General features: G+C 46.0%; 1 protein-coding gene across 1 annotated transcript; it reads left to right on the top strand.

Annotated features, from left to right (window-relative positions):
• Positions 1-13,513: 13,513 nt before the first annotated feature.
• On the top strand, positions 13,514-17,513 carry LOC133925222 (phytosulfokine receptor 1-like). Its single transcript, XM_062371112.1, has 2 exons — positions 13,514-14,180; positions 14,301-17,513. Exons 1-2 carry the CDS (start codon positions 14,101-14,103, stop codon positions 17,254-17,256), a joined length of 3,036 nt encoding a protein of 1,011 aa, XP_062227096.1. The 5' UTR covers positions 13,514-14,100; the 3' UTR covers positions 17,257-17,513.
• Positions 17,514-24,574: the final 7,061 nt, after the last annotated feature.

The raw sequence follows: 24,574 nt of genomic DNA, 5'->3' as shown, positions 1-24,574 counted from the left end.
AGCCTGAATCAAATTCTATGTATCTCCTCCTGCATTGTGCAAAGCCAGTCCAAAGTGACATATAGACAACCAAACATTTGTTGTCTGCATCCCAAGGGCCAAGCTTAGCCGTATGCAGGCAACCAAGGTCACCTAGTCTTCACAGCCCAAGTTGTTCCTTCAATTTCTCCTGGCATATACTCCAACACTTGCCGTGGATAGCTCAGCTCGACGCTTCCGTGCCAATGAATCCAGCCTAGCCTCAAAGTGGCTTCGAAATAGAAAAAGGCTATGGCTAGCCTACAAAGGCCATGAAATCTTGTATTGACGCATGGATGGTTGAGCACCTAGCATGGGCGTAGGCGTTATCCCCTCATGCTGCGCGCCACCTGGGCTCATGATTGACTGCACAAGAAAGGCAGGGGCTCAGGCCATGATTGAGCAGACCACACACACATGGCCGGGTTTTCTCCTCGCCGGCAACACGAGCGGCACTTGAGATGTCCCTCTGCTCTAGCATAGCTCACTGTCAAAATGATCAGACAACGCCCCACTTACTCCTCACTTTTCACTAGCATTCTAGCAAGGATGCGCCATGCATTACCCTCCACCACAACCAGTGATCAGCTCAAGCTGCTTTTTTCAAACCCTCTCCATTGGTGATTGGTCTCGGTTAACAGGCATGCGATTAGACCCTGATTGGCTCCACTAACGCTAGTGCTAGTGGCCTCTCACGTCGCCTCCTTGCCGTTGAAATTGGGCTGGATCAAAGTTTAAAAAATCCGTGGGGATAAACTGAAAAATAAAGCAGTAGCAGAAGAGAAAACCACTAGCTCTTTCCGCTGTCATTTCTGTGCTCCCCGATTTTTTTGTGAGTTGTTTTTTTTAATAAGGGAAATTAACTTTCCGGCCTCTGCACGATATGGTGCACACACCATGACTAATAGATTCTTTTTGTTAGTTTTTTTAATAATGAAAATTAACTTTCCGGCCTCTGCACCATATGGTGCACACACCATGAGTTTCAGACTTTCCTGAGTTGTGACGGGCATAAAATGTGATTCTGTCAAGAGAACAACGTCCTAGTCTGTGAAGAATTGCACTGGGCAAGACGGCAAGTGGAGTCACGCATTTCCTTCGTTACATGGGGAAATTAAGTGTTCATTAGCAGCATAACAAAAATATATTCGCAGGTAGCGTCTAGTCAATGCAACCATAACATTCTCCACCTTCCAGAAGAATCAAATTGGATGTTGTCTCTTTCCAGATCCTAAAGTCACGGCAAGAACCAGGATTGGGAATCAATAGAACCTCTAGATGGCTGGTCATACTAATCTTTTAGAAATACAGGAGCTTGATGCTCAAGCTAGGGAAACAACACAAGTCAGTCAAAATCTCGATCCCATTTTTCTCCCCATGCATGGGCACAGCTTGCCTCTTGGACTGTTTGGTCAGGTTGCATAATTCAAGCGCGGGGCTTGTATAAGATAGAAAAAGAGAGAGAGGAAATTGCAGCCTATATTATTCCTTTATTGCCGTCTCCTGGCAGGGCAGGTCAAATCCATGGGGCACAATTCAAGTGGGGTTAGTCGCCGTGGCCACTTTGCAGAAAGGTGAAAGGCTGACACTTAACTGCCTGCAGGTAGCTAATCCAGATGCATGCTAGCTGGGCTAGGCAAGGAGCTCTTCCTCATCTTTAATCTCTCGCTAGGTATCGATCTTTTTCGTTTCGTTTCGTTTCGTTTCTTTATCGGATTCGATATCAAAACCGACAAATGGTATATTCGACGCCCAAATAATGGGGCTGTGCAGCTGGTGGAATGGAACCTATTTTTTGTGGTCTGAACCTAATATGCCTCATTATGGTAGCCTCGTTCGCGAATAAATTTTTGTACGCGATCTGTGTTTCTGGTCTGAACTGTTATAGAAAACTGCAAAAACAAATTATGGGAGGCGAAAACCCTTAGTGGAAAAAAAACCACCGACGATGCACCAGTGACGGAGCTTGGTCACGAAACAAGCAGGGACCAGCACTTGAAAGCAACGAATTTCATGAGAAGATGTAGTTGTTTTATCATATTCAAACACTACATAGATCAATTGTCCAATATTTTATCTAATGACTTGCAAAATTGAAGGGGAGGTCATGGCCCATGTTGGCCTTCACTAAGCTCTTCTCATCACAATATGTGGAATTCGGGTTACGTAATTCAACACAAAAACATATTTTTACGCTTTTCTTGAAAGAGAACTGCTGCTGAATTCCACCTTCACTAGCGAGGGTTCAAAGCGGAGCATATGTTCGATCTGTACGTGCAAGACAGTGACTGAAGCAAGATTGAAGCTGGTGGCCGGATCGGGTGACCACATCCACATCGATCCATCGCCGATCGGTAGCTACTCCACTCGTGCATGCAGATCACAAGCACTTTTTGGCCAATCTTCCTTTCCAGCTTGCTGCTTGGTGGTGACACTGACCCACGCCGAAGTGTGCGCATGGTTCCGCTTCTCCAAATGGGGGCGTCATCAGATTCAATCTCGAGCGGCTCCGGCAGTGTGAGCGTGTGCGTGGCTGGGGCTTGCATTGGCATTGAATATTCTCCCTCCTGCCGAGACGGGTGGAAGGACAGGGGAGCATGGAATGCTGTCTAGATGTGGATGTATGACTTATTCTAGTCATCCATATATCTCAAGTGATATTTATTTATATATTTATTATTCTCATCTATTTTATGATGTTTTTATCTATCTCTTTAGTACAAATTTCAACGTAAATGAAAATTTTCCTTCAGAATGTGTTAACCCTTGAGAATGCAACATCTCCATGCACGCATGCAGCAGACCCTGTCTATGTTCAGACTTCAGCTCGGCACCGTCTCTACCCAGTTATTGCAGTTACTCTTGCTTGTTTTCTAGGTGGTAGCTCATGATAACATTCTGTAACATATTTTTTTTTAAACGTTCCGTAACCTAACTGTACATTCTGTTTAACTTTTTGGAGTAAATCAAATTAAACTGTCAGGGAAAAAACAGAGATGAGAGTTTTAACGAGAAAATTCACTCGTTTCTGGATGTATTTGTCCCTAAAGGCGATTTTGGAGTTTGGATATGAAAATGAATAGAACCGAATCTTGTTTTGGTTTGACAATCGGTGGGCTTACACTTAACAAATGGATTAATCAACCTACTCTAATAGTTAATGCCGGAGCCTTAAGTGTATTGTAACTAATCCATAACTTCTTTTGTGCTAGTATATTTTGTTCTCCCCAACTCACTGCGTCTGTCAGGCCTGCCTTCAGAAAACAAAAGTTGTCTCTCAGATCTCCACATGCACTCGCATGTGCATGCTACACACCGACATAGGGATCTGCAGCATAAAGTACCAGACACAAGACCATAATTTAGTTGGAGAATTAAGCTTTTGCAACACACTAGTTATGACAGTTTTAAATCGTCCTCAAAATCGTATTCATCAGACATAGGAACGACCAAGGGATATCCTGTGTTGTCAGCTTGAACTCTTTGATCAGACTGCTGATACTAGTTTGAAACTTTATTTTCCCCAGTTTGCAGATCATCCCGAAAAGATTCCTGCGCAGCCACACAAAGCGGGTCTACAGAGTACAGTTTAAGATCTACGTTGGAAAAAGGTGACGATATAAAGAGATGTCTGCAACACGGTTCAAAATGGGGCCGCCAATAAAATCCATGATGATTTGGTGAGCATGTCGACTACAACTAGCTCCAATTGCCCAAGGTTACTTCCTTTCATTTTCTTGATCACGTACTCCAATTTTTGGCTCAGCTTCATCAAGTCGGTGGTCATGTCTAGTTGGAGTATTACTACTATTTATTCAGGACCGTATATCCGGCCGTGATCCTACGCAGCCGGTCGATGCTATCCCAGCCCCAACGGTACGGTTCAGTGTTCGAGAGTATGATTTGGCGGCGTCAACCCTGAGAACGCTCGCCCAACGACCCGCACACTTCACAGGGCTGCGATCGATTAGCCCTTTATAGAAAGTCGAAGGAACATGCTTGGCATGGAAGCAATGCTCATAGATTTGCGTTGCCAACACATGTCCCTGTCTGCCCAAGTCAAGCACGTATGCATGCGTGGAGGTTTCTGACTTCTTGACGCTTCTGGAGACTCGAAACCCTTTTTCTTAGAAAAAAGTCTTTATTCATTCCCGGCTTCTATAGAAGCTTGATCATAGTACCAAAGCGTTACAGGTGAGAACAAAAACGAAACAAGGGTGCTGTTATATTTCACATACCTGAAAATAGAACAACTGTCAGTCGATGAAGGTTAGCGCTCCGATTTCTATGTGACGATTGTTCGTTCTTTCTTCTTCCTCCACTTCGTTTTGTACTGTTTGTCTTCATGCTCGAGCAAACACAGCTTGTCCCTGCCTACCGTCATTCTGCTCATCCCGCCCCGGTACCGTCCACCGGTTGTCCTCCACCCGTGGCAAGTGGCGTTCCCGCGGCTCCACCCCCGTGACCACCTCCTCCACCAGATCGGCCTCCCTCCCTCCCCATGACCTCTTCTAAGTCCGACGACCAAAGAAACCCTCCCCAATCAACCCCCTCCTCTAACCCTACCAACGGCTATCATTCTTTATCATCTAATTGATCGATCTTGTTTTCAGACATATGATCATTAGGACGTGTGTGAAGCAAAATGTTTAGATAGATCTTTTTTTAAGATAGAGAGAGAGAGGTGATTTTCATTAGATCAAACAAAACACGAACACATTACACATTAGGAATCTGAGAGAAAAGAAAAAACACAAAAGAACACAGGTACTGATGCCGCCACCCGAGCTTCAAACAAGGTCGCATGAATCAAAGCTAAGATCTGCAATAGCGAGGAGAAGCCATTAAAAACCATTAATTTTTTAGTTCTTTTACGGTGGCTAATACTATCTATAGGCAAGATGTAGTATAAATTTAATCTAATTATCCATGTGATTAGATATTTCTGTAATTACGATAATAATGTTAATATTTACCCACCATACATTGAAAGGCACTGCAATCTTTTTTTATACCTAATTCTTAAATAATCGTTCAACCAAACAATCAGCATTCATGCCAGTCTAAATATTAAATCTATAAATTTGCACGATATAACTATCATGCTATTTCTTTTTTCCTAAAAATACACTTATACTATATATACTCCTCTCATATACTACTCATACTAGCTCTAAATAATTGGTAGTATTCTAACTAATCTAGACCATCCGATTAAAAAATAGATGACTCAAATTACTCTAATATCATTGTAAAAAAATTCTAATTTTTTTTAGCCATCAAGAGTAACATTTTAGACAGACCGTTCTGAACCTGTGTTGCAAAGTTTAGCGCACCACAAGACCCTGCTCGGAACGCGGGAATTCTGCAAGACTCCTGCGGGAGTTATACGTTTGGAAACAGGGCCTGAACTGGGGAGTTCCGAATTGAAGAGGAACGCAACAATCACGCAGTGATTGTATTCTCTCTACGTGCTCCGTTCTTGCTGCAGCATGGCCGTGGCTTTCAGCAAGTCTAACTCTTAACGTGCTTCGCTAATCATCTCGGTAACAGAACGCCGAGATTGGCGCGGGTTAACTAGCTTGAACAAGAAGCGTGGCTTTGCATGCGTCTCCGTTAATTTTCTGCAGCGCCTACTGTTGTACGTTCGCTTGCTCGATAAGCACGGCTCAGTGCTGCATCGCTGAGTACAATCTTGCATAGAACCAGGACCTAGTGTAGCTAGTAGCTACTCATCACTGACACTGATGAGTGACGAGTCACTCTTAGCTAGCCTAGGCCAGTAGAGCAGTTAAGTGCCAAAGAGAGACAATGGCCTTTTTTAGGATGTACTCAGAGCTAGGAAGGGTCATGATCTTAATCCTCACCTTTAATTACAAGCTGAGTGCCTCAGTGCGGCAACTTGTAGAATGTGTGAGCTCTCATCGCCGACCGCATCAAGGCCTACTGTTTCAAAGCCACTTGGTCATATTAGACTATGTTCAATGGTTTTTCTTCGGGGGCAAAAATCTTCTTTTTAACGTTTCAACGGTTTTACTTTACAGTTTTCGTCACGAAGGGATTCTTAGAATCATTCCCTTTATGATAGAATTCTATCTTCTTTCCCTTCGCGATTCCACTCGAAGTGAAACTGTTGGAGATGAGAGAAAATAAAGGGAATGAGAACGGAGAAGATAATCGGGAAGAGAACAAAATGAAGGGAATATGGTTGAAGATGCTCTTAGACTACGCTCAAGGGATTTCCATCGCGGGCGAAAATCCCGTCGTGAAAGGATTTTTTTTCCCTTCAGCGCTCCAACGATTTCCCTTCACGGTTTTCGTCACGAAGTGATTCCCAGGATCATTCCCTTCTGTCGGAGGATTAACTCCTGTCGCAGGGATCCCGAGAGACCCCTTTTTAGAGATTCGGTCGGGGGATGATCTTGAATAAGTTCGTCGGAGAAATGAATGAGAGTAAATGCAACGGCCGGTGGTGGGGGACGACCTAGTGCGGAAGGAAGTAAATGCACCGGAGTTTTAGACAGGTTCGGGCCGCACGAGGGCGTAACACCCTACTCCTGTATGGATGCAATAACTGTCCCGGGGGAGAACCCTCTGGGATGTAGCTGGTTACAAGGAATATGATCTACCTAAGAGCTTGAGGCTCTTTGTTCTTCGGATGAAGCTATGCTCAAGCTTATTCTCAATGTCTCTGTTTGCTTGTTTGGTTCGTCGTGGGGCTCGTCTTCCTTGTTATTCTTCTTTCGTCCGTCTCTTTTCCTTCTTTTCTATGTGTGCCGATCCTTTTATGCACCCGCCGGCCGCGACATGCCCCGAACGGGAAGGAAGGGGCACAAGTTCCGATATGCCTTGACTGAGAAGGCGTCATCATCTTCTCTGGGCAAAGTGACTGGGGCGGTGGAAAAACGCGGCGCGCATCTGGTCACCTGTCACTGTGAACGCCCTGGCAACAGGCGCCGTTGAGAGGGCCCACCGGGCAGCCACCGAGCCACCCGGCGTGCTCGCCCTGTCTTGTTCCCCTGCCACGGCAGGGTGGCAGGTGGAATGACTTGATCCTAGCGATGTTATCCCGAGACACACCGGATGATATGGGACGGGACCCGTGCAATTAATAGCCCCACGCCCCCTGCCAAAGCATGGCAGGGACTGACACTGCGGCGGGAGCAGTTGGATGTGTCAGACCACGCACGCTCATTAAATGCGGCTTCGGCCTCTGACTGACGGACACCTCATCGGTGGGCCCCTCGGGAGCCTTTCTGGGTCGTCGGGGAACCGAGTGCTCGGGGGTACTGTTCACCTCCCCGAGCACTCTCTCCCGAGCACTCTTGCCCGATCCTTCGGGGAACCGAACGCTCGGGGGCCGCCACGCGCAGCCCCAAGCATTCTCTCCCGAGCACTTTAGCTCTTCTGGTCATCGGGGAACTAGGGTGCTCGGGGATGACCTGGCACCGGCCCGAGCACTTTTTATCCCGGTACTTAGACTCCGCGGATTATCGGGGAACTGGGATGCTCGGAAACCAAAGACTGTGACCCCGAGCACCTTCTCCCGAAATTTGGACTTTCTCACCCTCCAGGAGGGACCTCGCGGGATGGTGACATGTGGCGGACGGCGGGCTTGGCCTCGGGACTCAGGGACCCCCGGTTCCTGATACACCGACACCTTCAGTACGGGATTCTCTCTGCTTTCCTTTCACGATTCCTCTCGAAGTAAAGGTGTTAGAGATGAGAGAAAATAAAAGGAATGAGAACGGAAAAAGTAATCGGAAAGGAAACGAAATGAATGGAATATGGTTAGAGATGATCTTACGATGCCCATTGTACAGCGCTCTGCCGCTCTCTGATCCAAAATATAAGTTCATCCAGCTCTTTTCACAAAATATCAAATATAAGTCCACCAATAACTTCAGAGTAATATTTTATCCCTAAGTACTTTCTTGTTTTGACCCCTATATAAATGCACCTAATCATGTAAGTAAACAAGACAATCATCCTAATAATGACGACAATGATTGAAGGAGAGTAGAAGAGTCTTTGTATCACATACTTAACTCGTATGCATAAGTCTAAATGGACTTGTACTTTGGGTAGTAAAGATTAGTATAATCCCAATATATACTAGCTACTCGTATACTTCAGCTCTGCTTGCTATGTCGTTGGACTAACAGTACTATATATACAGAGGCGTCGTTTTGTGATCGAGCCATCAGTCGTGTTCGCCGCCTTGCATGGCCTGGGTTTCACTTTTACACGGGCCAGATGCACCATCCGGGGAGGCGGGGACGAGCATGCATGAGGCTGCCGTTTCGACTGCACGCATGCGTTTTTTGCTGAGCAGAAGGACGGGAGAAATGGCGGAATCGAGAATCAAACTCGTCGCAAAAGTAGTGGATTTGGGACAGTTTATGGGAGTGCTTGCGCGGCGGAGCGAGGAATATAGAAAAGCGGCCGCGCGCAAAGCAAGGAGGAATGGCGTGAGCCCTAAGCCAAACCGAAAGTCGATCGCGATTCCCGGCTCGACCGGCTGTGGAACGACCGACGGACCGAGAAGACAGGAGAAACCACGCAGAATATAGGTGTTATTTGGCCGCGCCGCGGATTTTGAATTTGTAGAGTAAAATAGGTTGATTTAAGGTTTTATTTTTAAATTAAAATAGAAATAAAATGGCTTACTCGAACATCCCCAACGTTAGTGACGGATTCATATTATAACTATATGGTGCATGGAATATCGTTTAAGCTTTCATTTTCTAATTATTCATAATATGTAGTGATTCATATGACACTAGATATAATTTTAATTGATACTTAATGAATTAGATATTTGTTGTGACATAGTAATATGTGCGGCGTGAGCCGCGTGATAGAGCACACTTCTGTGTATGGTTTATGCCAACTAATTTATTCCATTAGACAACTAGCAGAAAACAAGTACTTCATGATAAATCACCAAATGACGCAATCTGCATTGGTCGGTTTGTTTAGCAGAAGAATTGGCTTGTAGGGATAACTTTTTTATACGGTAGTAACATTTTTTTTCTTGTCGCTAGATAATCCTAAGTTATTTTCTAAAATATCACATGAATGCCTTCCCATACGTCGACTCTAGGACAATAGTAGCACTTTATAAATCATCTCATTAAAATTAGAGATCTTTTATATATGTGTTATGCAGTGCTATTAGGGATGCAAACGGGCAGTCCACTAACCCACATGTTATTTTATTTTTCACCCACTAGTACAAAATAGATGTAAAAATATAACTATAATTATAGTTAAGCGGGCCTTAAAACCTGCAAGCCCGCCCGGCTTGCATCCTAAGTGCTACTCAGACCTCAATAACTATGGACCGATAATCATTAGGCATACCCTGCTAACTCACCCTCACATCATTACTTACATATATTCAGAGTATTTTTCTTGAGTTGTTTATTAGATGTCTCCAACGTCAAAAATAATGCCTCTAAAGAAAAAAAAAACAATGCTCCTAAGAACGTCCGTACAAGATTCGGTCAATTACGAAATGTAAAAAAACACCTCAAAGCCATTTTTGTATTGACAATTCAAAAATGTCTCTACAGTCCATTCTAAATAATCTTTATCCACAATATCACAAATAACATCCCTACGTTAGAGATATGTTCTAAAGTACTAAAAAATATCTCTACAATATAATATATCAATTTATCAAGACAATTTAGAAAATGTCTTTAGCAAAGTGCCTCTGAACGTGCTTTTGTTATAGAATTACATCATGTAAAAGTCTTTTCCCACTAAAAGATCACATGTCTACAAATTAAATTAGGTGGGAAATCATTGTGAAAAATACAATTATAATCAAACGAAAACTTCACGCAGCGTATCTGAATTTCAAATATTGGGTGAGGTGTTGTCAATTTGGCGTGAACACGGCGGCGCAATCACTCACCAGACCAGCATGCATGGTAAGCCCTAAAGATGGCCAAATGGGCCAATAGGGCCGGCCCGGCACGTGCCCAACTCGGCATGGCCCGAAATCAGCACGGCCCGATTAGCCCATTTACTATTACGGGTCGTACCGTGCGGCCCGCGTGCCGAGTCATCGGCCCACAGCACGGCCCAACTGTTACCGTACCGTGCCGGGCCGGCCCACGGCACGGTCGGCACGATGGGCCCGTTTGGCACTGTGGGCCCGTTCGGCACGACAGGCCCAGTCAGCACGGTGGAGGCACGACGGTCCCGTTTGGCACGACAGATCCGATCGGCACGGTGGAGGCACGACGGGCCTGTTTGGCACGACAGGTCCAACCGGTACGGTGGAAGCACGTTCGGCCGTCAGAACTCCGAAAAATAGGGAAAAAATAAAAAATAATAGCTAAAAAAATCCAATAAAAACAATAAAAATATAGAAAATAAATACATAAGATCTTTATTGATTGGTTGCCTCATTAAAAACCTTTCTACTAGAAGGAAAAAAGAGAGTACAACCTACGATTATGCTCCGAAAATTAAATAGTTTCATTAGAAACCCCAGAATTTTGCTTGCAATATTTAATATGCTTCGTCAAGTGTCCCGTTCCATTTGAAGATCTGGCTCCTATTTCTTTGCTGCATATATTACACTTAGCAAACCTTACCTATTCCCCGTTAATTTCTCTGAAGACCTTTTCAAAATGTTGCCACACCCATGACCATGCACGCAAGTTCTCAGCGTCTTGATCCATGAATTGAAATATGGAATTGGTTTCTTAATGTGAAGTGGCTACTGGCTACTTGGTTAGCAACTAGGAAAAGAGAGATGGGTGGCTGATGAGATTACATGGAGTTTGAGATGGAGTAGATGGTATTTATAGGCCACGATGAGATGAGAGGTAGGTGGGGGTAGGGCCGTGGGGGTTATTTAAAAAAATAAACAAAAAACATGAATAAAATAAAATAAACTTAGAAATAATAGGGGCACATGATTAATTCTAAAAATAAGCTTTATTGATAGGTTGCCTCATTAAAAACCTTTCTAGCAAAGGAAAAAAGAGTACAACCTAGCTCAGAAAATTTGAAATTACACGTTCTCATCAGTATCTAGAAACAAATTTTGGAATAATTCTTCAAGCTCAGTATTTTCTGCAGTGTGTTGCATTCATGCTTCAGCTTGTTCCCAATCCTTTACTATGGTGAGTATTTTAACCATCTCACTTGACAGATTTGTTCTTCTCTATTCGATTATCCTTCCTGTAAGACTGAAGGCAGCCTCAGAAGAAACTGTAGATACAAGAACCGTTAACAAATCTCGCGCTAACAGTGAAAGCACTGGATAATTCATCTTGTGCTCATGCCACCATTGCAGTATGTTGAAGTTTTCTTGTTCGTGGCTGATAACGTCACTGTTGATGAAGTTAGTTAGCTCCCCTCCGGATGTTGGAATTCCGATGCCCGTAGACGATCGTGACGAAGAGTCTGAACTTCTTGATGAAGAACCTGCACCAAATATTTTTCCCCACGTTGTCATATCCTTACTTGTTGTGGGTGCTAGTGAAGGTCGTTGCAGGCGAACTCCGCCATATTTTATTTCATATTTACTATAAACTTCGAATAACTTAGAACGAACATTAGTATAATAATTAGAATAATCATGGCCAAGAGCATCACCTAGAAATTGCGAGAACTCTACAGAAAGCTGCAATTTTAGCTCTATGATCTAAAATAAAGGCAAAGACGTACAACAAAGGAATTTCTTTCTAATACTTTAAGAATTTAGATTTCATAGGAACTACACAATCTCTTAGAAGATTGTCATTTTCATAATTTTTTAAACGAGTAGTAATTTCAACAATATTATGCACTACTAAACAAGATGTTGGATAATAAACTTCTGATAAACTCATAGTTGAATCATAAAAAAATAAAGAAACTTCAGTATCCTTTCAGCAACATACTAATGCGCTTCCGTGAGTAAAGTTTGACCCCCATGCTGATGGTAATGTGTATGAATAAACACACCAAATGTGCTCTTATATGGTATAATATTTTTAAGCATCAAAAAAGTAGAGTTCCATCTCACCGGCATGTCCAGAGCAAACTTACGTGGACGCACACCCATTGTAACACAATACTGTTTATATGCTGCAATTCGTTGGTTAGAGGAGTTTCCCGGCCCGTTTAACCCGTTAACCCGCGTGACCCCGCGTGCCCCCTCCGGCCCATCGTGCCCCCACGTGCCGGCCAGGCCGTGCCCCCCGCGGTGGGCCGTGCCGTGCCGTGGGCCATTACGTGCCGAGCCGGCACGGTGGGCCGTGCCGTGATGGGCCGGCCGTGCCCGGGCCGTGCCTATAGTTCCGTGCCTCGGGTCGGCCCAATAGGCACGACCCATTTGGACATCTTTAGTAAGCCCAATACTGTATTTTAGGTTTGTTTGGCAGAACTTCTGGAGCAGCTTTCTTTTTAATATTATGGGAGCTCTGACAAACAGCAGATTTCAGCTTTTAGGTAATTAAGTAGAATCCGTAAGAATAATTTTCTGAAATAAACTAGAAGTTTGGGACCTGAAAAAAACAATTTCACCTTATTCACTTTTCACACAGAATCATTTACTATATATAATTTATTCTAGACAATCATTTTTACCAGAAAATCACTCTCCGCCGAAAATTTAAATAAAAAAAAACTGTACCGAACATAACTCTACTTCCGTCGTTTAATCTCCCTTTGCCATTTCTTTGATTTCTCTCTTTCCCCTTAGTTCCAGAACCTTGACTTTCCTTTCGGATGCTCCCAACCAACCGAACTTACCGCCCACCTAAAATTCTGCATCCCTCATAAAGACGATCAATACGTCGGTTTACATGCAAACGAATTCAACAGAGGTCGACCTTCTGCCATGCATGCAAAGAGGTCCACGTCTGTTTCTACAGTGACAGGCTAGTAGTGGACCTAGTGGTAGTACTAGCTGTTACGTACTGCCGTGCACAACAACACCAGCAATTTAAGCAGCTAATTCATCAGTCTAGGATCGAGCTGGCAGCTATTAGCTAGATAACTGCCCATTTTTTGCCTTTTCCTGAGGGGTTTCAATTGGAAACAATCCTATAATTGCAAGGATGTTTAGTTTAGAATGAAATAAACAAGAGATTGTATTATTCAAAACCAAGGTCATGGTCGTCAGTCGTCAGGTTAACACTCAGGTTCAGCCAATTTCTGGGGCTGCATTTTTACTAGTAAAAATAATACGTGTAAATGCACTACCGTAATGCTGATAACAACAGTGCACATAATCTAGAGAATATGCATTTAAGCGATTCGTGAATACGGTGATTAATTAATTTCATCACCAACTGGCTCCTCTGCGCAGGGCGGTTAGGTTTACTGAGAGCTGATAGCTGCAGTGTACAGTGTACTCTTCCGCAACTTGCTCCACCACTGCTGCTGTCGCCATCGCCTTGACTCTGACCTCCCTCTCTCTTCCTGTCTCTTCAAAGTCCAAACCGCCCCACCTTGTCTAGTTGTATTTATTCTCACACCCCGTTTGATCTGCTCACCTATTTCCTCCACCAGAAGTCCAGAATGCATGCCGCTTATTAATTGCAGTTGAATCTCCATACCAAATGCACAACCAGGACTGGTGCGCCTACCAGTGAAAGAGAAGACACGAGAAAGTATGAGGAGAGAGGAAGGAAAGAAAAATAAAATGGAAATGAATCTCTGATTAAAGAAAGGGAAGCAGAGGGAGAGGAAGGGTGATAAACAAATCCAACCCGCACCGCTGAGCGCATTGGAGTCAAAACCGACCGTCCCTTTCTTTCTTCTGACTTTCCCCCTCTTGTTCCTGTGATGTCCTCGTCCTCGTTCTGCACTTCCGCGTCTCGAAATCTTGCGATTCAGCGCGAGAGAGAGAAAATGAAGAAATTTTCCATGCAAGAGTTGCTCTTGGTTCACTGAACCTGTCTGGATTTTGTTTAAAGGACAGGTCTTGCTTCTTTTGTTGAGTTCTTGCAACAATTTCTCTTTGTGATCAGTGCTGTGCATGCGTGTTCTTCATGCTTGGATTCATGCAACTTCGCAAGGTGGTGTGAGTTTTGGCAATAATTCCTTGCCGGGACCTTGCAGTTTTTCATGCCCTGCTGGAAAAGAGACCCCTTTCCCGATTGCCGATCCCGCCGCCGCCTCTCGCCGGAGATGGGAGACTGCTGCTGGTTGTTCCATTTCTTGCTCATCTCCGTTCTGCTCCACGTCCGTGGCGCTCAGTCCCTGAACCAGACGTGCCACCCCACTGACCTGAAGGCCCTCCTTGCTTTCTCCAATGCCTTGGACAGGAAGGGCGCCGGGCTTGTGGGATGGGGTGCCGACGCCGCCGCCTGCTGTTCCTGGACCGGCGTCACCTGCGATCTTGGCAGGGTGGTTGGGTTGGATCTCTCCAACAAGAGTCTCCATGGCGGCATCTCCTCCTCGGTCTCCTCCCTCGATGGCCTCGCGACGCTAAACCTCTCCCGGAACTCTCTTCGTGGCCCGGCGCCGGCGGAGCTCGGCCAGCTCGCGAGGCTGCGGGTGCTCGACCTGAGTTCGAACGGGCTCTCCGGCCCGTTCCCGGCGAGCGACTTCGGCTTCCTGGCCATCGAGGTGGTCAACATCTCCTTCAACGCCTTCAACGGGTCGCACCCTGCTTTCCCCGGCGCGGTGAACCTGACAATTCTTGATATCTCCGGCAACACCTTCACCGGTGGCATCAACGCAACCGCGCTCTGTGTTGCGCCGGTCGAGGTTCTGCGGTTCTCGTGGAATGCGTTCTCCGGTGAGGTCCCCGGCGGCTTTAGCCTGTGCAAGGCTCTCGCCGACCTCTCTCTCGACGCCAATGGCTTGACTGGGAGCATCCCCGGCGACCTTTACACGATGCCGAAGTTGAGGAGGCTGGGCTTACAGGAAAATCAGCTATCCGGTAACCTCGGCAATTCCCTTGGTAACCTCTCTCAGCTTGTGCAGCTTGACCTATCCTATAACAGGTTCACCGGCTCCATCCCTGATGTGTTTGGAGGTATGAGGAGGCTGGAGTCCATAAACTTGGCCTCCAACGGGTTCAGTGGCGAATTGCCTGCTTCCCTGTCGAGGTGCCCAATGCTGAGGGTAATCAGCCTAAGGAACAACTCGCTGTCTGGTGAGATTGCTATTGACTTCAACTTGCTGCCAAGGCTGAACACTTTTGATGCTGGAACCAACAATCTGAGTGGTGCTATACCTCCTGTTATCGCGTATTGCACCGAGTTGAGGACGTTGAACCTTGCAAGGAACAAGCTTGTGGGGGAGATTCCAGAGGGCTTCAAGGATTTGAGATCCCTGTCGTACCTCTCACTGACAGGGAATGGCTTCACCAACCTGTCGTCGGCATTGCAAGTCTTGCAGCACCTGCCCAACCTGATGAGTTTGGTGCTCACCAAGAATTTCCGTGGTGGTGAGACAATGCCAGTGGATGGTATCAATGGGTTCAGGAGCATGCAGGTGCTTGTCCTGGCAAACTGTTTACTCTCGGGCATAATTCCGCCTTGGCTGCGGAACTTGGAGAGCCTCAGTGTGCTGGACATTTCGTGGAACAAGTTAAATGGGAATATCCCGCCATGGTTAGGAAATCTGAACAATCTTTTCTACATTGACCTGTCAAACAATTCATTCAGCGGGGAGCTTCCCGAAAGCTTTACTCAGATGAGGAGATTGATTTCGATTAATGGCTCAAGTGGGCAGTCATCAACAGAGGACCTTCCACTATTCATCAAGAAGAATTTAACTGGCAAAGGCTTGCAGTATAACCAAGTCAGCAGCTTTCCACCGTCACTGATACTCTCAAACAACTTGCTTGTTGGGCCAGTCTTCTCAAGCTTTGGTCATCTTGTGAAGCTTTATCAGCTGGACTTGAGCTGGAACAACTTCTCAGGGCCAATTCCTGATGAGTTATCAAACATGTCGAGCTTGGAAGTGCTGAATTTGGCCCACAACAATTTCAATGGGACAATACCGTTGTCTCTAACGAAGCTGAATTTTCTCTCCAAGTTTGATGTGTCATATAACAATTTGGCTGGAGATATCCCAACTGGTGGGCAATTCTCCACATTCACAAATGAGGACTTTATCGGCAACTCTGCACTCTGCCTTCTTCGGAATTCCTCCTGCTCAGGGAAGACTGCATTTGTGGATAATGCACACCATAAAAAGAGCAAAGCCGCCTTTGTTGCCCTTGGGCTGGGAACTGCAGTTGGAGTTATTTTTATCTTGTTTTGTGCTTATGTGATCATGTCAAGGATTGTTCATTCAAGAATGCAAGAGCACAATCCAAAGGCCGTAGCAAATGCTGAAGATTGCTCAGAGTCTTCTAACTCATGCCTGGTGCTGCTTTTCCAAAACAACAAAGAACTCAGCATTGAGGACATCTTGAAGTCTACCAACAACTTTGATCAAGCCCATATAGTTGGATGTGGTGGTTTTGGCCTTGTCTACAAATCAACACTACCAGATGGGAGGAGGGTTGCAATCAAAAGGCTTTCAGGTGACTACTCTCAGATTGAACGGGAGTTCCAAGCCGAGGTGGAGACACTTTCACGGGCTCAGCATGAAAACCTTGTCTTGCTGCAAGGTTATTGCAAGGTTGGCAATGACAGGCTATTGATATACTCATTTATGGAGAATGGCAGCTTGGACTACTGGCTTCACGAGACTGTTGATAGCGGGGTGCTTCTGGATTGGCGGAAGAGGCTACGGATAGCACAGGGTGCAGCGAGGGGGTTGGCATACTTGCATATGTCTTGTGATCCCCACATATTGCATCGAGATATCAAGTCAAGCAATATCCTTCTGGATGAGAACTTTGAAGCCCATCTGGCCGACTTTGGCTTAGCAAGGCTCATCTGCGCATACGAGACACATGTGACAACAGATGTAGTGGGAACCTTGGGCTACATTCCTCCTGAATATGGGCAATCACCTGTAGCGACTTATAAGGGTGATGTGTACAGCTTTGGAATTGTTCTGCTCGAGCTACTCACTGGTCGGAGGCCCGTGGACATGTGCAAGCCAAAAGTGAGCAGAGACGTTGTGTCGTGGGTGCTTCAGATGAAGGAGGAGGGCAGGGAAACTGAAGTATTCCATCCAAGCATACAGGACAAGGAGAATGAAAGCCAGTTGATGAGAGTCCTCGAGATAGCATGCCTTTGTGTGACTTCTGCTCCTAAGTCGAGACCAACATCGCAGCAGTTAGTCACATGGCTAGATGACATTGCAGAATACTGAAGTAAATGCAGTTATGGAGTTTCTTAGTGGTTCTAATTTGCTTGAGCAGGTTCAGCCTGATAGTTTCAAAAAATTATTAGTTGTACATAATATTGCATAGCGTGAAATGCTGAGAGTTCTCTTTGTCTTGCTCTCCTCTCAAGTAAAATGATATGAGCATCATCTTTTCTTCATAAGGTGGTTGCAAGATCACCAGAGTGTAAAAATGGTTTGTAGGTTTAAACCCTCAGGACAATAATCAAGCGCTTATATGAGCAGCTTTTCTGCAGATTTGTGGTATGTCTTGGAACGTCTCATATGATCCAAATTTTGTGGGTCTTTGTTTCAGTATTTTACTTCTATTTGACATTGATTCGTTGAGGTCGTTTTCAATTTTATTGCAAGCTAAGCAAGATCCATCAAGATTATAAGTAGTAATAGCTGCAGAACAATGTTCAGTGAGTATGATGTTTTTAAACAGCCAACACTGACGAAGTTCAGTATGGTTTGGGTCTTTGGGTGAGGCAGTGGACAAGTGGTGCAACTATGTTTTTGTTACTCTACACTAATAACTTTCTTGTCTGATGATCCGGTGTCCCTTACTCTACACTAATATCATCCGTCGACGCAGGAGACAGTCGGTATGCGGCGGTGCCCCGGCGAGACGTGGCGTGAAGCGCGGTCTGTTACAGCCAGCCCGGACGGTAACTGAAATACCGACCAGCCTGGGTCTGTTGGATCCGATATGTGCAGCCGTAGTGAGACTCTGATTTAGTCATATATTCTTTAATCAAAATTAGATTAAAGAATAAAAAGATAAAAGGAGATACGTGTCGTCACAGAAAAAGAAAAGGACTTTCGGGTCCAATAGAATTTTCTTTTATCAGACTGGGTGTCTTGGATCCGATATGTGCGGCCGCGATTGACGCAAGCCCTGGCCCCGATTCCGCCTCCACGAAGAGCGACCTCTACCAAGTACTAACCCGCCTCTGCAACTGCCTTGCGCGCGTGCAGCGGCGAGGAGAGATGGCCGCCAGAGCTCCCTGCGCCAGGGCCGGCCGAGCGGCCTCCCTCCAACCCGCCGCTGACCTCTTCGGGGACAAGGCCACGCGGCCGCCAACACCGTTCAGTTCCACAGAGTTGGTTGTAGCAGAAAGGCCGGACGGACGATGCTTATCTGCGGCGATCGCTTCGCTGCTTGATCTGTACGTCATCTGGGAGTCCGGAAGTTTGGTCACCTGCAAGTCCGGACCGCATAGCATAGACCCGCGCCGCCCGTATTTAGAGCTCATGGCGCCTCAGTGCCCGCGGTGCGTACGGGGCGGCGTGTTTCGTTTGGGATTTGTGCTGCGTGCGTCGTCCGTGCGTTAGCTGATCATGGTTTTGCGGCGACCTCCCTCCATGGATGGCGGGGCTCAAGCTCAATCGTCCGCTCTACACTTCTACTTGTACGCCAAGCCTCCTGCATAAGTCGGGCTGCAAAAAGAAGGCATGGCCTTTCCAACCTGCTGGGCTGATCGTACTAGATCCAGGCTTTCTGGCCGGCCTTTGCGCAGCCACACTGGACCGCGTCGGTCCAGGCGTTTGCTCATGCTCCGTTGAATTCGCCCCAACTCCTGGACCAATTAGAGATAAAAAAAAAGGAAACCAATTAGAGTTGCGAAAGAATAGATGCTAGGCTCTTGCCTCCAGTCAGTACTAAGCCCGAGTCTCCTCTTGATTTTCGCCACCAGGGCGATCATCGTATTTTTACGGTGTTAGAAAATTCTTCCATTCCTATCGTTACATAGCTTCCAAATTGTAATGATGATAAGGGATCTAAAGGCCTTAAGCGACACTCCTTGCATGGAGCCTGTTGTGGTCCACCATTTATTGATTGTGTCAAAGGTATTTCATACCGCTGTGTAGTTGGCTCTCCTAGTACACTAAGTGTAGATGGTCCCCCATACACACTTGGTCAAGATTAAGATATTGTGAATGCTATTGTGTGAAAGCAACTATAAGCCATTTAGAAGAAATTAGAAGAGATGAGTGGGAGAAAATCCTATGTGAAGTGTGCATTTTGTGACAAGCATGATATATTCAAGGTGGACATAGATGAGGCATATATTAACCCAAAGAAGTCAAGGCAAAAATATGGAATTACCAATAAGCATCATTTTGAAGTTGATTACTTTAATGACGTTTTTAATTGGCTACTTCAAGAGCTTGATAGTCACTTTAACGAGACAACTTCTCGACTGCTTGTTTGCTAAGCTACTTTCAATCCAAGAGATTCATTTCACGATTTCAATGTAGAGAGTTTGATAAGCCTGACTAAATTATATCCTAATAATTTTGATTATGGAGAATTGAAGGAACTTAATCATTTTTTTCTCTTTACATGGCTGATGTGAGGGAAGATAGATTCTTCAATATACACACTATTATCGAGCTTTCACAAAAATGGTAGAGACAAGAAAACATGCTATCCTTTGGTTTATCGATGTTTGAAGCTAATACTTGTATTGCTTGACGTCACTGCTAGCTACAGTTGAGAGATGCTTTTCAGCTGTAAAAATTGTGAAAACATATTCGCGCAATCATATTGGTGATGAATACATGAATAATAACCTCATTTGCTATGTGAAGAAATAAGAAATGCAAAAAAAGTACAAATGATGTTGTGGTTCGTTGCTTCAAGGTGTTAAAAGAACGTAAATACTAGAAGGTAATGCATTACTTTTATTTGATCTTCTCAAGTCAGTTTCTTATTAAAAAAAATGTTAAGTCATATTTTTTACATATTTTGTAGGCCATCGATGTTGAATGGTGCATTTTGCTAATGCCGATTGTATTTTGTTTGCAATTTCGGTGTTATTTACTTTTATTATGCTATTTTAATAAATGGTAATCATCCTTCATTTTGGTAAGTATTTCTATAGTTACTTATTTGTTATTTGTAAATTACATTAAATTTTTATTGCCATGTGTATGTTAAAGTATGCACTCGGATAGTTCGTACTCTAGCTTCGCCCCTGAGAGCACCGGGCATCTATGCAACTGAAAGCCCAACGCAGAGCGCTGCACAGAGGCGAGATGCAGATGAGGCTGATAATCCTGTTTGTTCCTGGCTTAGCTCCTCTCCGGATTGGTTAAGAGAGGTCGCTTCTAGGGATTGTAATCCTGCTCCTTCTGAATAAAGTTATTGTGATCTGCCCTAAAAAAATGACCGACATGACGCCCTCCGCGCTGGCCCGAAGAGCCTATAACTTCTCTGCTCGTAGTATCTGATGGGCTAGGAAGCGAAGAAGGCGGACGGGCGTTTTCCCAGAGCGAACAAGACTGCTACGGCCTACTGAGCAAACCCGAGCGATGCACATCTGCTTTGTTTGGTGCGAAGCCAGGATACCCTAGTTCGGCCCAATAGAACTAATACTATTTTCATGCGTTTATTTTTTGCTCTCAATATAAATTCTGGAGGCTCCTTTGGCCTTAAAGAAATAAAATATTCATGCGTGTAATGTGCTGCCTTGCCTTCTTCTAGGTGTCTCCTTGTACGGATACACACAGTTTCATCATCCAAAGACGATCATCTATGTGGCATGCTTTAAGCATTAATGATAGAGATTACAGATCTCGATCCAATACAGTGGACCTATTGCCAGAACATGTTCATTAGGCTCATCTCCTGCTTCAATACAACTGGCAGGACTAACGGAACTCCTCTTTTCACCGTGTCATCTCTCCTGTCATCATGCACGTAGGCCGAATCTATCTATCTACCGGTTACTGCACTGCACACGCCCACGATCACAAATTCACAAGGCACAACACGGTAGACTAAACCAGACAGGCCAATATGTCCGTGACCATCATCGATAAGAAGAAGAAAAAGAATTACTACCACGAGACGCTGTCTTGATATGTAAAATATCTTTCTTCTCGAGTTTGGGAATATTTCCATCTCCAATCCAGAAGGCAACACAACACAGAAGCACACTGCAGCGGCAGCTGCATCGGCATCGACGGTGGGGGCAGCAGTACTTGGGGAGGGAGTGGGGGCATTGTCATCTCATCACCTCACACTCACACATCTCCAGTCCTCCCTCACCTCTCACTTCATCTTCAGCCACCATTATTACCACCGAGGACTTGCAAAAGGCCGAAAGATCGCCACACCACTGACACTGTGTGCGCTTGTGGGGTTGGGTGTCCCCCAGCACTGCTACGCGCACGAGCAATCGCAATTGCAGACTCCTTACTGCAAATAGCCACTGACCTAAAGACCACACCTCTGAGGAGTTTGAATTAGGGAGTGAGCCATTCCAATAATTTTTATAACTTAGTTTACACTGTAATGTGGTGGGTTACCGGTCCATTCCGAGCTTGAGATTTTTTTCTAATACCTAAGGTAAATAAATGGTCTTATATAATAATTTTGAAAGAAATATAAACACCAAACGTTTCAAATAGTCAAATCATAAAACTTATATTTCTAAATAAGATCTTTAAAGTGAGCAATGGTCCCACGTGATATCAATGGTTTACAACAAAGGTTGGTACGTGTAGTAGTTTTGGTGTCGCTCCAATCCAAATCATATCGGAATCCAAAGTAGTGGCTTTTTTGTCACACCACACAAGTATTCCTTTTGCACTTATAACTCGTTTACTATGACTTTTTTATTATCCTTTTTCCTCTTATTCATGTTAAAGTAATAGCTTATCTACTTTCTGAAAAAAAAAGTGGTTGCTTGTTGCTAGCACCGGCCGCCGATGCCTCTTTTATAATAAAAAAGGGGAAATTAAAAAAACACCACTAAAACAACAAAAAAATGTTACTGTTCATGTGTCACTGATATAGTGTCATTTTTACTGTTTAGTGCTATTTTTCCAAATGGCAAAAAAAAAAAAAAAGGCAGAGGAAGCGTGGAGTGGTGAACTAAGCCATCGAGTGGCTAGAAATGTGGCCAAGCAGACGCAGACGCAGACGCAGATGCAGAATCAGACTAGGAGGAATAGATCTTGCGGCAGGGGTGGGGGCGTGGCGCGATGGTGGTAGGGGTGGGGGTGGCTTTTGCTTTTACTGATCTGATCCCGACCCAACCCGGCCACTGGCGCTGGGTGCAGCCGTGCCGTGCAGCTGAGGTGCGTGGGGAGGCCCCATGCGGCTGCCATGTTGGTTCACAGTTGCCGAGCGCGTCCGTCCTGCCATGCGGAGCAAACAAAGGCTGCGCCGCGCGGTGCGCACCTGGCCAAAAGCCACCCGATCGCCACGCCTCCTCACCCAGTGCATGCATGGCCCCTTGCAGTGCAGTGCATGCATGCACGCTCGCGCGTCACGGGGAGCAGCAATTTTATTTTATTTCACCTCTCTCTCTCTCGTCTCTTGATGGTCTAATCTAATTAAATCGCTGTGATGAACTGCAAGCGTGTGGTTGCATGTTGCAGTATTGTTTATGCTATTGGTGGCTAGCTAGCTAGGGAGACAGCAAGGGGACAGAAAGAGGGAAGGGATGAAATGAAACGGAGGACAGAAGATGCTGAGCATCGCGTCAAAACATAACATGCTGAGAGAACATAATAAGGCGTGCGAAAGCGAGTTTATGAAATAGTTGTGGTTTTGGATGGACTACGGGACAGCTCCAGTGATTCGATCCCCCCTTTTTCTTAGGGATGCTGAATTGCTGACTGGCTAGGTGATGAGCGCCAAGTAGTTTCTTAGATTGCATATTATGTTGGTTCCTAAGTAGAGTACACACCGATTATTTAACGCCAGTTCACAGCTGTGGATGCACGGATTGGGGGCAGATCGTACATCTTAAGTTGCTTGAAACATCAAGGTCTATGCAAATATGAAAAGGTGCCGTCACTAACCATGCATGTAAATATGGGCCGGTCCACTAATTTCATCCAGCTATTTTGACAACACTTTTGAGATCATCTTCTGTGAAACACAATGAGCCACGTAGACAAGGGGCAAAATTAATGAACTGGCTGCAAGTAGCCTCACTGCTGTGACGCACGCAAACTGTCGGCACTGTCCTAGCACTAACATCCCCCCCCCCCCCCCTAGCTATTCGTATGTTAGCATTGGCGGCAAAAACAAGCTCAAAGCTCTGTCAAACAATGGCATTGTGACGTAACGGACTACGATCCACAGAGGATTCCTGGGAAATCTCGAATCATCATTAAAAAAAAAGAGAGAAGATACGACAGCGGGTACGCAGCCGTGTTGTGTGGCAATAGGAGAATTTTGACTCGGAAGAGAGGTAACCCGGCCCGGCCGTCCGCCGTCACTTGCTACTACTGGTAGGAGTACTAGAGAAGGGTAGGCAAGGAGGGGAGAAAGAAAGATGGGGACCGAAGGGAGGGAGGGTGGGGGACGATGTGAATTATGGAGGAATGATTTAGAGGAGGCGCGAAAGCTGGGGAGGAGAGGGTGGCCTCGATCGGGGGCCGGGGACCGTGAATCTCGAAACTTTGCTCGAGGTTCGTGGGTGTTTGCGACTGCGAGTGTGAGTGCTCGGCAGGGCCTCGTGGTGCGAGACTGCGAGTGGCGATATTTTCCAAATCAAGCCGCCGATCCTCTGTGCCGCTGAGCATCGCAGCATATGGTGGCTCCACTCGTTTCCGGAGAAGAAACTGGCTATTTATTACATATCGTTTCCATGGGCAGTCGGATAGTTTGGACTTCAGATGGCCCAGCAAAAGGTTATTTACCATGTCAGCTCAACGTAGAAAATGTCGCGGCACGCACGAACGCCCGATCAAGTAGCCTATGAGAAGGGTAAAGATCTCGCGCTCGCTTCAGTCCCGGCTCGGCACCGCGCGCGGGCACAGAAGCAAGCAACACAGCTCAGGTCTGCCAGCCGTCTACAGCACCGTTTCGCTGCTGACCCCAACTGCTGGTTGCAACAGTGCCTTGGTGCCAGCAGACGCGCACGCGGGCGGCCGCACACGGAACGCATGCACGCGCACGGTACCGTGCCCTGCCTGGGGTCATCCTGTGAAGCAGACCTGAACACACTCCCGCAGTCGCAGGCGTGTTACTACTGCACGGCACGCACGCGCCTCGCGGCCTGCCGGGGGGTCCCCGCGGGCGCGGCGCGGCACAGGCGGGGCGGGCCCGGCCGCACGGTGGTCGTCGGCAGAGAGCGATGGACACGGGCAGGGGCAGGGGCAGGGGCAGGGAGCGCCCTCCGGCTTTTGGCTCAGATCGCGGGCCCGAGCGCTGTTCCACTCGCCCCCAGTTCTGTTTCGCGTCGAAAAGCCAAAGGTGGCGGTGTTCTTGTGTTGCGCTGGCGGTGGCGCCCCCTCTCGGCCGGCCGGCCCCGATGCGCCGTGGACGCCGCCCACG

The sequence above is a fragment of the Phragmites australis genome, chromosome 7, assembly GCF_958298935.1.
Source record: "Phragmites australis chromosome 7, lpPhrAust1.1, whole genome shotgun sequence".
Taxonomy (NCBI): Eukaryota; Viridiplantae; Streptophyta; class Magnoliopsida; order Poales; family Poaceae; genus Phragmites; species Phragmites australis.
Note: the sequence above shows the minus strand (reverse complement) of the source record. Positions and strands in the feature narration are given on the sequence as shown.